The sequence below is a fragment of the Leiobunum rupestre genome, chromosome 1 (genome assembly GCF_980474605.1).
Source record: "Leiobunum rupestre chromosome 1, qqLeiRupe1.1.hap1, whole genome shotgun sequence".
In the NCBI taxonomy this organism is placed as follows: domain Eukaryota; kingdom Metazoa; phylum Arthropoda; class Arachnida; order Opiliones; family Sclerosomatidae; genus Leiobunum; species Leiobunum rupestre.
In genome coordinates, this window is record NC_143384.1 from 19379909 (window position 1) to 19394409 (window position 14501).

General features: G+C 36.8%; 3 protein-coding genes across 3 annotated transcripts; 1 reads left to right on the top strand and 2 right to left on the bottom strand.

The window, feature by feature from the left end:
- Window positions 1-600: 600 nt before the first annotated feature.
- LOC149961265 (coiled-coil domain-containing protein 77-like) lies at window positions 601-2817 on the bottom strand. Its single transcript, XM_090176387.1, has 6 exons — window positions 2520-2817; window positions 2302-2439; window positions 2060-2243; window positions 1328-1917; window positions 928-1080; window positions 601-814 (listed from the first exon to the last, which is right to left on the bottom strand). Exons 1-6 carry the CDS (start codon window positions 2685-2687, stop codon window positions 665-667), a joined length of 1383 nt encoding a protein of 460 aa, XP_090032513.1. The 5' UTR covers window positions 2688-2817; the 3' UTR covers window positions 601-664.
- Window positions 2818-3412: 595 nt separating this feature from the next.
- LOC149961266 (isocitrate dehydrogenase [NAD] subunit gamma, mitochondrial-like) lies at window positions 3413-6133 on the bottom strand. Its single transcript, XM_090176393.1, has 11 exons — window positions 5980-6133; window positions 5848-5904; window positions 5567-5670; window positions 5389-5504; window positions 5131-5321; window positions 4938-5071; window positions 4769-4871; window positions 4166-4312; window positions 4004-4098; window positions 3870-3930; window positions 3413-3809 (listed from the first exon to the last, which is right to left on the bottom strand). The coding sequence occupies exons 1-11, from the start codon at window positions 6070-6072 to the stop codon at window positions 3717-3719; spliced, it is 1194 nt and encodes a 397-aa protein (XP_090032519.1). The 5' UTR covers window positions 6073-6133; the 3' UTR covers window positions 3413-3716.
- LOC149961267 (translation machinery-associated protein 7 homolog) lies at window positions 6093-6814 on the top strand. Its single transcript, XM_090176401.1, has 4 exons — window positions 6093-6247; window positions 6309-6364; window positions 6449-6536; window positions 6603-6814. The coding sequence occupies exons 1-4, from the start codon at window positions 6232-6234 to the stop codon at window positions 6635-6637; spliced, it is 195 nt and encodes a 64-aa protein (XP_090032527.1). The 5' UTR covers window positions 6093-6231; the 3' UTR covers window positions 6638-6814.
- The last annotated feature ends 7687 nt before the right edge of the window (window positions 6815-14501 follow it).

The window sequence follows — 14501 nt, forward strand, 5'->3', positions numbered from 1 at the left end:
CCAATAGAGTTGGCGCCATCTGTTCTATAAGCAGACACTTTTTGAAAATATATTAAGGTTTAGTTTTCCAATAACACGATAGATGGCGCAGCACGATTTGACCAAGTTCTTTTACTTGGCCTAACTCTCCAAATCAACAAATACAGTCCCGCGAAACGGTAGGTCCTGGAATTCGGATTTGGCTCTCTATTTATTCTACCTCATTGCAATTTACTTCGTATAAATCACTACAAAATTCTTTTTATGGTGCCAAATAGAGCATTAGTTAATATTCAGGATTGGGTTAGGTTTAAATGGTTAAGCGTAGATGAAAAAGGAAATTAACTTTTAAAATTGGCGCACATGAAAGGGAATAAATTTAGGTAACCCCCCCCCCCCTCCAGAATAGTTTGCCTTTTTTTTAGCAGCTCTCTTCTATGGCTTCTGATATTTTGGGCTCATCCATAAAGAATGCTTTGGGGTTATATTCCCTTTAATGACCTAATAGGAATTGATAGATGCCAGACGCCAGTTTATACAATAAGCGCAAGCTATCAGTAATGTGGTTTACTTCACAAAAACACTGAAGGAACCGTTTTTTTTGATAAAATTGTAAAACCAATTTATTGATTACAACTATAAAATATTGTTCACAAAAGAATTTACACCATAACATCACTAAGTTTTAGATAAGTCTTAGTTCTTGTTCCAATTGAACAATTTGGGCTTTCATAGACCTTAAATTGTCCGAAATATATTTGGATTTGGTTGTAGTTTGGTGAATCGATTGCAACATATCTTGATCAACTTGAGTTTGGGTTAATTTTATTGCAGTCTGAAATTTTTGAAAATGCTGTTAGTATACCTTTAAGAATAATAAATTATTCATACTAACAAAGTAGGAAATAAAACAAAAATATTCCCAAGTAGTAGTGGTTGTTGTTTTACCTTTAAAAGCTGCTTTTCAACTTTCTGCAAGTGATTTTTCAAAATTTTAACATCATTCCTAAATCCTTCAACTTCAGATTTGTGCCTTTTTTCCAAGTCTTTATATTTTCCACTAATTGATTTTAGCTGATTTGCCAGCTTATCAGACCTGTCCTACAATTATCAATTTCAAATACAAAGTTGTCACAATATTATCAGATTCAAATTCCCAGTTTTCCCTGACTTTTTAAAACCAAAATTAGGCAATTTTTAGCTTAATATTTTAATTTCATCAGAAGTTATAATAATAGAATTTGTAAAAATTCCCTGACTTTCTAGACCCATTTTTAAGTTCCCCGATGTGTGGCAGCCCTGAATTAATAAATTAACAAAAACAAAGAAAAAAAATTAAATAACTTACGCTAAACAGATTTTTAGAAGCATCTCTTTCTTCCTTAACTTGAGCCAACTCATCTTCCAATTTCATGCATTGATTTTTGTACGTTTCACACATTTTGTGGGCTCTATCCAAGTTAAATTGTAGAGCTTGAACTTCGGCCTTTGCATTTACAGCATGAGCGGGTGGATGCATTGGACGCATCAATGTTGAAGATCTGGAACTACCGGCGCCAGTTTGAACATCAGCGTAGGCTTTTTCTCTAGAATTCATTCTACGCAGAGTACGGATATGCAATCCCATTTCATCACGTTGAGACAGCCAGGCCTGTTCCTCTTTTTTGTGGGCCCTTTTAAGACCCAAATAGTCTTCAGTCATTTTAGCCAGTAGATCTTGGGATAACTTTAGTTTGTCATTAAAGCATGCAATTTTCTCAGTATGGCGTTGGTATTGAGCTTCAGACTCTTGCCTAGTGACTTTCAAATCCTCCGTTACTGCCTCGATGTTATCCCGCGCAAATTTGGTTTGCTCTTCAAGCTCTGCTTTCAAGGCATCAATTTGAAGCTTGAAAAACTCTGTATTGTCAAAATCATCTGCAGCGTGAGACGATTTGTCTATAGTTGAACAAAAATTGTTTTATTTGAAGCCTTATCTTAATATTGTGCGTATATATATTAACTCATGGTCAAAAAATATTTTTAAGCAAAATGAAGAAAAGCCAGGTTATATCATCAAATTGATGTCTACAAAACTCACCAGTGTGCAATGTTTGACCTGATCTTTTAATAGTTTTGTGGAGGGTTTTAGGGTTATTCTTAACAAACGTTTCTGCCAAATCAGGATAATCTTTCATAATGAAGTGAACGTCCGCCGAGGGAAATTTATTCGCGCATAGCGTTAGTAACTGTTGAATCTTTTTACGATCCTCCAATTCTCTTATCTGAAGAAAATTAAAATGCTTATACACAAAGAAAAGGATAAAACAGCAGTATCAATACCTTTAATCTGTCATTCTCAGAGTAAAGCCTTAAAACGTGTTCTCGTTCTTGATACAAGCACGCTTGCATATCACTGAGAGCTTTACGAAGGGCAGAATTTTCTTCATCCCGTTCCATTAAATCTTTTTCAAGAGCGTACTAAATTTCAAAATGAAGTCTTTATAACTACAGGATTCGATAATACTCCGCATATACTCGAACTTTTCACCAACACGTACCAAATTATCACACGTAAGTTTAAATTCCGAAAGCCTTCGTCCAATTTTACCATCCTCATCTTCGTAATGAGAAAGTCTAGTTCTATAAAATTCTAACAGTTCTTTAGATGGCTCCATTTCTTGGAGTCTTTCGGCCACCGATGGTAAAACTATACTCGCGTCACTCATTTCAAAGAGATCGTCCTTAATTTTATCACTTTAAATTTACCGCTAAAAGAACTTAAAGTCGCATTCACGTTAAGCCTTGGATTCAATCTGAAATAACGTTAACTTTCCAAACCGCAAGTTAAAGACAAACTGGAGAAAATTTCTGTTTAAAAGGAGTATGACCGTGCTGTAGAAGTTTGTCGATTGGTTGAAACGTACCACGTGTTACAAAAGAGAAGAATGAATCGTCAAGGTCTGTTATCAGCGTGAATAAGCCTGCATTATTAGTATCATAAAAGTCGTCACGTAGACAGGTTACCTTGTTAATGCAATTTAGGGAATTTCCAATTCCAACGATATGAAATATTTCCCAAAAAATTCCATTAAAAAAGTTATTTGACAGTAAAGTTGAAGGGGGCGTAGGGTAAAATCTGTTATTTTAATAAATAACTAAATGTACTGTTAAAAATTTAAAGTTTGCTTAGAAGAAATGTCGAATCACTTGAGGTATTGAAAGTTATTTGACAGTAAAGTGCAATGGGGCATAGGGTAAAATCTTTTATTTTAATAAATAACTAAATATAATAATTTAAAGTAGACTTGGAAGAAATGTCAGATAACTTGATATGTTAACTGTATATCTACTTTTTTTTTGTGTAATTGTTTTTCATAATTTTTTATTTCTGTATTTGTTTAATACCAGCAAGATGGGCTTTGCTGGTTTCAGTAAACTTTAGAACTTTAAGAAACAATAGTAACTTTGTCAAATTTATTTAAATCATTTTCATAATAAATTTCTACATTTTCAACTTTTAAAATGCATATAAACTTTTTTAAGTTATCTGTAAAATAAATAACACTAATTCCAAACATGCATTTTATACTTTAAATACCTAAAAAAAAATTACCAAAACAAACTATTTATTGAACACTATGACGGCTGTAGGTTGAATAAAACACTCCACTGCTTTTGCATATAATTGATTTAGCGATATATTCAGATTAAACAGCGTTTTTGGAAGAAAAACGTATTCATGGATTTAAATTATTTTATTTGAGAGACGAGTGTTGTTGTACTTCTTTAATAATCGACTTGGCCACGTCAGCCGTAGACGATTGACCACCCAAATCAGGCGTATGCAACTGAAAAACCAGCGATTAGACCAATTTTTATATTAATCAGTTTAGAGTCTTTAGACTTACCTTTGACTGATTGATAGTTTTATCAATTGCATTACGAACAATTTTAGCCTGTGATTTAAGGCTAATAACAAAAATTACATGTCAAAATTAATATTATATGGGAAAATATAATTGTTAATTTTACTAAAACATACCCAAGATAGTCTAATAAATCTCCGCTTGCGTTTAACATTGCAATTGGATTAGCAATATTTTTGCCAACGATGGATTTACCCGTGTTACGAGTTCCCTATGGCAAAAAATGACAATTTTTATAAAATTTATTAAAATTTTAGCTCTTAAGGAATTTGAATTACGGTTTCAAAAACAGCGTAAGAATGACCGTAGTTGGCACCGGAAGTGATTCCAGGACCTCCGACAATTCCACAAGCCAAATTGGTTAAAATATTTCCATATAAATTTGGCAACAACAGAACATCAAATTGATGTGGATTGGAGACCATCTTAAATTTAAAATTAGACGATAAATTATGTAAAAATTAATTCGTAAATCACTGTACAATATTTTTATTAGGGCTGTGCGAGTACTTGCTCTAGAGACTTCGAAAATAGTTTTTCTAGGACTCAATTGGGTACCCGGGTCCTTTTCCAAGGCATAAAAATTACTCGAGTTTAAAAATAACATGAGAAATACCTAGTGAGTACATTATTTTCAGCCGAATCTATTATTTCCTGGCAAATATATTATTTTCCAGCGAATTTAAGGCACAAATAGGACTCAATAAGAAAATTTGGACTCAAATTGGCCTCGAATGAGTTAAAATCCGATTCTTATGGACTCGAAGACTCTAATGAGAATTGCAAAATTGAGCTCGAAGACTCGCAAGTCCAATTTTCCAAGACTCGGGACTCAACTCGAAACCCCAAAAACAGGACTCGCACACCCCTAATTTTTATACCTGCATACTGCAGTTATCAATAATCATATGATTATATTCTATATCAGGATATTCTTTGGCAATTTCAGTACAGCATTCCAAAAATAAACCATCAGATAGTTTCCTGCGTTTATTATAAAACATTGGATTTAAAAAATAGTGGTAAAATTAACTTTCAACTGGGACTTACATAATGTTAGCTTTATGGACAGCCGTCACCTTCTTGCGTCCATTATTTTTGGCATACTCAAAGCCAAATCGAGCAATTTCTTCCGATTTCTCACGTGTGATGACCTTAATGCTTTCCACCACCCCGGAAACACTCTGCAATATTTAATAAATGGTTTGTGATAGCTCAATTAAAGTGAACCGGACTTAAATACTTCATGTTCTAAACAACTATATTCCCCTTCAGTATTCTGTCGGATTAAAATGAGATCGACATCCTTATGCCTTGTTTTGATTGCGTCCTGACTCTTACAATGAATGATGTTGGCAAAAAGGTTAAGTCGTAAACGTAATTCGACATTTCGTGAACGGAAATGCCTGACATTTTCTCTGGTTTCAATGTTACCTATACGAAAAAATTAAAGAAAATGGACCCTTGCTTTTCAAGATAAGACTTGGTAAGTTTGACAAACCTTTTATAGCAACTCCATTACGGCGAATTGAAGTAATGGCTTCGTTGACAGCATCAGCATCCTCCTTAGTAGAGTCAAGACTTAAAACTTCAAAATCAACAGGAAACCCTCCCACACTAAATAATCAATACATTGAATTTATTTATTGCCGCAGACATAAGTTAGGTATATATTTAACCTAAACATCTCTCTTATATAAGCCATCATTTCGGGTCCAATGCCATCACCTGGTAGCATGGATACCATGAACCGGCCTCCATATTTGGCTTTTTTGAATTCAACCTGCAAAACCCTCAAATTTAGAGAAGTAAAGAAATAAAACACATAGCTACCGCCTGTAAACTATATGAAAGTATAAATTATACGTGTTTATTCATCTGAACGATTGCAAAGGAAAGAGGCAAGCGTAAGGATGAACGTAAAATAAGAACACGGTCAGGCGTTTTAGCATAAACTTACCCATGCCGTTTTATCAATTTCACTTAGGATGTTGCTAACCGAGTGTAAACATGCAACCTGCAAAAAATTAAATTCAATTTATAAGGTAAATAACAAATCTATCATATTAAACGGACTTAAATATAAACTTACGTGGTTTTTCCAGTGCAGTGCGCCTTTATTAACATTTGCAATATTAATTAAATTGTTGCAGGCTCGGAATGGAAATGATCGAATAGCCGCCATTTTATTTTTGGAAAGGTCACCAAAGGTCACAATGCAAAATCGCCTCCTAGTCCACAGACGGCGCAGTATTCGTAAGCAACTCGAAAAACACGTTTCTAAATTCATTCATTGCTCGACTGGGTTCTATTCGGAGCCGTTTTCTCGTTAATTTTAATTAAAATGTCAGGCCGTCAAGGTAATTATAAGTATTAAATCTTATATTTAAATCGATTTTGAACGCAATTCCTATGTCGTAGGTGGTAAGAAAAAACCTCTGAAAGCCCCGAAAAAGGAGGGTGGAGATCAGGATGATGTAAGCCTTGGTCCAAAATTTCTTAAGTGTTTTGATACATTGGATTCAAAAATCCAAATTAACTTTAATTAAATTTAATTGTAGGCTGATAAAGAGTTCAAACAGAAGCAGAAGGAAGAACAGAAAGCCATGAAAGAAGCTGCAGCTAAAGCGGCTCAAAAAGGACCTTTAGGTACAGAATTTAAATATTTTAAAACTTTTGCGTTGTCGTTATGACTAAAATTAAATTTAATTAAAGTTGGTGGCGGAATTAAAAAGTCGGGGAAAAAGTGACGAAGGCTGCTTTTGGGACTCATTATTAAGGAGAATGGATCACATTTGTACAGCTTTTTATTAAAAAAACAGCCCAGTCCATTTTCTACACATGAACTATAATTTTACGCCGTTTATTTCTCTATATTGAAAATGTGTATACAAGTTATGTAATAAAATACTGTTCCTTAAACAAAATCAGTCACAATTATTTTTTACCAGTCCAAATGGGTGGGGTCCGTCGTTTAGTTGTGATTTTGGGACACTGTTTGAGAGGTCCAAGCACTCTGATGTTTTGTGCAACTAGTTTGCCAGTTTCAGACCATGTATAGTGTAATAGTGCGGTTTGGCGCCATCTATATTGGAACCTTCCGAACTTTGACTTTCTTTGTAATATCCTAATATTTAAAAAATTTGTATATACTTTATTTAATATTGTACCGTGATGATGTTCTTGGAATTTCTTTAGATAAAAGGTTTTGCTACACAAAACTAAACGAAAGGCTTTGCTTTGATGTGTTGGTGCGAAACCCCGCGCCGCCGCCGCCGATTATTATCCAGCGCGACGCCGATTAGTTCTGTATTAAATGCTGCCACGCGGTTTTTGCGGTTTTCAGCAGAGGCGAAGCTTGGAAATACTTTTGACAAATGCAACGTTATGAAGACGAAATTATTATATGCTGTTAACATATGTAATATAATTACTCATAAGTATGCCACTAGCTCTATTTCTTCACTAACGGTTTGTTTCACAGATATTGCGTCATCCGTATCCTACGTAATATTTGATGTCATCGAATCTCAAATGCCGATTATGCAGTCCCACAATTAGCCTTTCAGTTTACATAGAGCTACGTAGTGGCAAATGCAAGAAGCTCATAAACGGCTGGGTTTTCGTTTGCTAAGCAGACGCTTAATTGAAAAATCGTCTGCTTAGCAGACGAAAATCCAGTCGTTCATGAGCTTCTCACATTTGCCACTACGTGGCTCTATGTAAATTGAAAAGGCTAATTAGCTCTACGTTTGATAAACCGACGGCCATTGAACTAAAATGAACTACAATATACTGTTAATGCAATTAATACGCAAATTAATGAAGTTTTCGGAAACTCAGGTTCTAAAATAAATTTGCATTGTCAAATCTTGGATTAATAATCCAAGGTGGCAAGGTCAAATAAAAGAAGCAGGTTTACTGGAAAAATAGTTAAAATTCAGGTTGCGTAGGGTGCTGTGTTCAGCGAAAAGGCTCGTCCAATGAAATTTTTACACAACACTGCGTTAGCGTGTTCAAAGGCTAGCTGCGTTCTCCTTGTGTTTGTTGCTTCTAGCTATAACCTATGGCAATGAAGTCCTAAACCACGGCCAACTTTGATCTCTCGCGCTACAGCGGCCATCTCATTCGTTGACGTTTCTGTGTTAACCTATGAGCAAAAGATGTGTATGACGTCAGCGCCCCTAGCGGATTATTATTTTTAGAATAGTTTTTACATTGAAGCCAATGGGTAGAGTGGGGTAAACACGTGAAATAGGGAGAGTTTCGTTTGGCCGACTTCTCAATTGGCCGACCACAAAATACACGTTACGCCGACTGTCCATTTGGCCGACTGCACATTTGTCCGACTGAGAAGTCGGTCATATGGACAGTCGGCCAAATGGACAGTGCATTAGACCGACTGCTCATTTTTCCGACTACTCATTTAGCCGACTGCTCGTTTGGCCGACTGCTCGTTTGGCCGACTGCTCGTTTGGCCGACTGCTCATTTTTCCGACTACTCATTTAGCCGACTGCTCGTTTGGCCGACTACTCGTTTGGCCGACTACTCGTTTGGCCGACTACTCGTTTGGCCGACTACTCGTTTGGCCGACTACTCATTTGGCCGACTACTCATTTGGCCGACTACTCATTTCGCCGACTGCTCATATGTCATTTAGACGATACTAGGTGCGTTTGGCTAGGTACTGTCCTCTAGGTCGCGTTTTAGAAGGCCCAGCTTGGTTATAAAGAACGGGGCTGGGGGGGCGCCGGTCCGGCCCCCCAGCGCTCGAGCGAAGCGAGTGCGCGGCGCCGTCAGGCGCCAATACTTAGAATACATTGCCCGTTCTATAAGTCCACCTAACACTAAAGACATAGATAAGGACAGGCTATAGTATAAGAGTCAGTGAAATGAGCAGTCGTCCAAATGAGCAGTCGTTCAAATGAGCAGTCGTTCAAATGAGCAGTCGGCCAAATGAGCAGTCGGTCAAATGAGTAGTCGGTCAAACGGGCTGCTCATTTGGCCGACCAGAATTTCAGCTAAAAGAGTAGTCGGCCAAATGAGTAGTCGGCCTAATGAGTAGTCGGCCATATGGTCTGCTCATTTGGCCGACCGAAAAGTCGACCAAATGAGCTGTCGGCCAAATGGGCATTCGGACATATGAGCAGTCGGCCAAATGAAAAGTCGGTCAAATGAGGAGTCGGCCAAATGCGGAGTCGGCCAAATGCACCCCACCCGTGAAATAATCGCGGAACTGTGGTAGGCCAATTATCAAGCCAAAACGCCAAGGTTAGCTGCGCCATCAGTAGCGGCGCTAAGGGTGGGCTGAAGTGGGCTTTAGCCTTCCTGCATTTCTGAGAGGGGCCACATATTTATATTAAAAGGGCCACATATTTGAAATTTCTTTATGTTTTCATTGCCAAGTAAAGTTTTTCGGGGGGAAAAATCTTTAAAAATCAATTCGTTTATTCAAAAAGATAGATTCGGGAGGCGAAGGGAGCGGAAATGGAGAGAAAGTTTAATGAACAATTGAAAGAAAAGAAAGGGGCTTGAGGGAATTTCGGGAAATACCCCAGCGGGCATGCGCGTCAATGCTCGGATACAAGCTCAGAAGGGGTCCAGTAAACGCGACTATAGCCACAACAATAAAACGACCTTGCTCTTCTCGCTTCCTGGGAAATTCTGCGGTTTTTCGATTTCACCACTTTTGCGAAATATGGTCAATGCCAGGCTCGACCGCTAAGCTGCTTTTTTTTTAACATTTCTTTCCATTTCGTCTTGAGCTCCAGAACGAGTCAGGTCTATTTTGAAAGTCTTCCTCGAATTTTAAGTCTTTAGTCTTTCTGTTCTATTATTTTGGCAAGAGCGGACTTCTACCTCCTCGAGGTTTAAAGAAGCCCTAATGCGCTTGTTTAAAATATAAACACTTAGCTAAATGACTAGTTGATAGTTTGATTTTATTTCAAATTATTTCAACAGCCTTTTAAAGGCTAATTAACTATTAATAGTTAATTTTTCCAAAAAGCATTTTTCAGGGCTAGCTAACTATTAGTAGATATATATTTTCCAAACCGCCTTTGTCAAGGCAAATTACTATTATTTTTATTTTTCTAATATCTTAGAAACTTAGTCTTATTATTTACTAAGATAAATATTCCTCGAGAATTAGAAGGATTTTAGAGATACATTTTAGATAATTATATCCGGTAAATTTAACTATTTAAGTATTGACAAATTAAAAAAAAATTGTAGAAATGAGTGGGTGAAAATTTCCGTCCGGAAGCCAAAGTCGCGAAAAGCCAGTCAAGAATTTTTAAATTCTCAAAAAGGGGCTCTAAATAAGTACTTCAAAACATCAATTCCAGTCTTAGAACAAACTCAATTAAATGCAATTGCGAACAAACTTGACTTACCAACCACTACTGAATCTTTAAAAAATCAACTTTCCCACAACGAAAACAAATCGCTAGAATCCGAACCAAAACAAAATAGTACTGACAATAAAATAAGCTTATTGAAGGATGCTATAGGGGTTCATGTTGAAAGTAATCTTTCAACTAATAAATCGAACGATGTTATAAATAAACATTCTATGTTGCAAACGAGTCAAAATGTTTTCGATAAAGGAGCTCCTAGTGAAAGTGAATCAAACAATTCAAATGACATTGCACTTTCATTTGTCGTTTCCAGGAATTCCCGAGAACTCCATGACAATAGCAGTATCGTGCACCATTTAACTCCTGCTCTATCTGATTTAAATGCAACTCAAATTATTCCTGACATTAGTATCGACATGGATTCTCCACTCGCTCAACCAAGGCTCTTATCATTTCCCCAAACGATTATTAGGGGTCAAAAACGAAGTTTCAATAGTATTTATTATGTAAAATATCCCTTTTTGGAATATTCTGTAGAAAATGACATGGTATACTGTTTTTGCTGCCGTTATTTTCCAAGCAGTGGTAAAAAAACATATTTCACAACTGGTTTTAAAAATTGGAAAAATATGAAGTACATACATTTTTTACAGTCTAAGAAACTTCACAGATAAATAAGCAACACCGTTTAGATACTATTCGAAACAGAGAAGTTTTATCCGCCCATGTGCAAATTGTTTTAACATGCGCTCAACAGGATATCGCTTTAAGAGGGCATCGAGAGAACGACGATCAGCAAAATCGTGGAAATTTCATTGAAATCCTAGAATTGTTAAAGCGCATTTCACCTGACTTAAAGAAAAAAGTAGATAGCATGCCCAATGTAGCGAAATATACCCACGGATCAATACAAAACGAGCTTATTAACACTAGTGGTGCACTTGTTCAAAGAATGATTATTCAGGATATTAATGATTCGGGTGGTTTTTACGCAATAATTGCTGACGAAACTAGGGACAAAGGCGGTGTAGAACAACTAAGTGTTTGTGTTCGATTTACCACCACTAAGGGAGAGGTTCTTGAAAGGTTTTTGTCTTTTGTTGATTTACATAAATTTGACGCTGAATCTTTATCTTCCGCGATTATTAATATTCTTTTATCAAATGGGTTAAAAATATCAAACTGTGTAGCGCAAACATATGACGGAGCGAGTGTAATGAGTGGAAGTAAGTCGGGAGTGAACATTAGGATTAAGGATGCTGTGGGTGGGATGTGTCCATATGTGCACTGTTACGCCCATCGCCTAAATTTAGTTTTGGTGGATACCTGTAAGAATGTACCAATAATTCGTGAAACACTTGGTTACTTACAGGCAATTTATACATTTCAAAGTAATTCGTCACTTCGAAGTGAGTATTTTCAAGAGGCCCAAAAAGAGCTTGAATACGATGTAATATTAAAATTACCCCAGAGTTGTGACACTAGATGGTCCAGTAAAAAAAAATGTATACATTTTTTTAGAACTAGATATAATGCTGTAGTTTTAGCTTTAGAAAACTTAATTGAAAGTGGCAAATCTGAGGAAGCAGCCGAATGTAGAGGGTACCATTCCCAGCTTCAAAATTTCAGCATTTTATTAATGGTCGTAGCATTAGATGAGATTTTAGGCGTAACAAATGTGTTGTCTGAATATTTGCAAAATCCAAAAGTAGTTATAACTCAAGCCGTAGCAATTTGCGGTGCCGCAATAAAAAAGTTAGAAACAGACCGAAATTCTGAAAGATTCGATCAAATTTGGGATGTTGCGAAACAATTAGCTCTCTCAGCCTCAATTCCAGTACCAGAAAAGAATAGTTCCGTCAAAGTACCCATGAAAAGAAAAATTATTCAAAACAAAAGGTTAAAAGGTACCATAATAACGGGTACTATAGGAAGTCGGGAAACGGAGTTCAAAACTATTGGCGACCAACTTAAAGCAACTTATTTTGAAATTTTAGATAGATTCGTATTAGAAATGAAAAAAAGATTGTTAGAAAATTGTTCTATTTATGAAGAACTTTGCGCATCAGACCCAAATTCGAGCGAGTTTTTGAACGTTGAAAAAATTACTGCGTTTTGTCAAAACTACAAAAGATTTAATTTTGAAATGGAGTCTCTGAAAAATCAGGTCAACGTTGCTAAAATGTTATTTAGTACCAAAAGCGGTGAAAACATAAACACAGAAAGTTTGCAAACGCAGCTTGAAACCAATGAATATCTTAAACCTCAAAATTTGCAAAATGTTTCCGATTGCTATACATATTTATTGACATACGAGCAGGCATTCCCAGATCTCGTAAAATATTTCCAAATTGTATTATGCATCTCTGTTGCTAATACTATTTCAGAGCGTAGTTTTAGTACACTTAATAGACTCGAATCATTTTTAAGAACAACAATGTCTGAAAATTGATTAACAAATTTAGCCTTGCTCTCTATAAATAGAGATTTATCTAATAGGTTAAGAGACAATCCTTTGTTGGTTGTTGACGAGTTTAGTAAAAAAAAGAGAAGAGTGCAATTTATACTTTGAGTTAAATTTTCAAATTTTTAAATATGTAGAAGCTATAAGAGACATATTGGAGGGCAAGCCACAGCTGCCACCAAATTATAAGGGGTAACTAAAATGGTAAGGGCCACGAAATTCTTAGGGGCCACAAAATATTTAGCCCACCCGTGAAAAAACCTTAGCGCCGCTACTGTGCGCCATCTGCCCTGTTTTTGATAAAATCGCTTTTAAAATGTCGGCGAAATATTGGTATCGGTATTTTTTAAATCGGTATCGGTAACCCAAAATCTATATTATATCGGTTTCGGCCAATCACTACATTTTCCCTTCCATAGACTAACAACATAGCACGGAGCGTTAGTCCTTAGCTAGATATATGGTCATTGACGAAACAAAATATCATAACAAAATAGCCTGTAGAGAATAGTAAGTGTCATACTTATGTTTCTTATGTTACTTATGGTAGAAAGGCGAAATCGTAGATAATAGAGAAATTTTAATGTTAGGGCTTTTCGCGGGAGCATAGTTAGCAGAGGTGGGCAAACATTGTGAGCGTTCATTTTTGAAAATCCTCTCGAAACGAGTGAGCACTTCAAATACGAAGGTCGGTTGGTCTTGTTAAGCGAGAAAGATAAATTGAGCCAGCTCAGGGTGATCGCCGATTTGTTCGCTCAGTCAGTGATAATTCACGGTGCGGTGAGCGAAATCGGCCGATTGAGGCGCTAGCCTGCTCAATTTGAAGCGCCGCTTCCCCTAGCGGCGGGATAATTCGTTCACTAGAAAGCGCTGACGGTGGGCTGAGTGAGATCGCGCCGAGAGAAGCGGTAGCTTTTTAACATTGGAATTTATCATCCCACTAAACGACGGGTTTGACTGTTTCCCAGAATTCGCTCACAGCGCTGTGAGAAAAAAGTTTCATTTCTTATAAATTATTTCATTAAAAAGTGCATTGAGTAAAAAAATCGACAATAAAATATTATTCGTATAATTTTTTCTCACCGCGCTGTGAGCGAATTCTGGGAAACAGTCTACACCGTCGTTTAGTGGGATGATAAATTCCAATGTTATAAAACTAGCGCTTCTCTCGGCGCGATCTCACTCAGCCAGCCGTCAGCGCTTTCTAGTGAACGAATTATCCCGCCGCTGGAGGACGTGGCGCTTCAAATTGAGCAGGCTAGCGTGTCGATCAGCCGATTTCGCTCAACGCACCGTGAACGATTAGTGACTGAGAGAATTTCACGGCGCTCGGCCTAAGCTGGTTCAGTTTAAGAGAGATAAAATAGCATCGCCATTATTGAGCACTAGCTTACTTGATCACTCAAATTAAAAAAGTCTGAGCGTTCATTTCAGAATTCGCTCACCATTTTTGCCCACCTCTGATAGTTAGAGCAAAAATAATATAAAACTCTGTAAACTAGATTATAATTCTGAGAGCTTTCCGATTGACGGTTTTGTAACGAAGCGATTACCCACTTCCGGCACGTGACCTCCGAAAAATCATTCTCCATTGGTTGCTGCAGGCAGTGCAGGGCTTTAACTATAGTTAATTACCATGGTAACTACGCAGCTAATGGTTTTCGGAGTTCCGGCATGAAGTGGGTAAACGCTATTGACTACGCCACAGAAGGTTTAAGGTATATTATCTTTGGTTGGAGATAGTTTTACCGTGAATATCTGCCTGCATTAAGTAGTTTGACCTCAGTCGC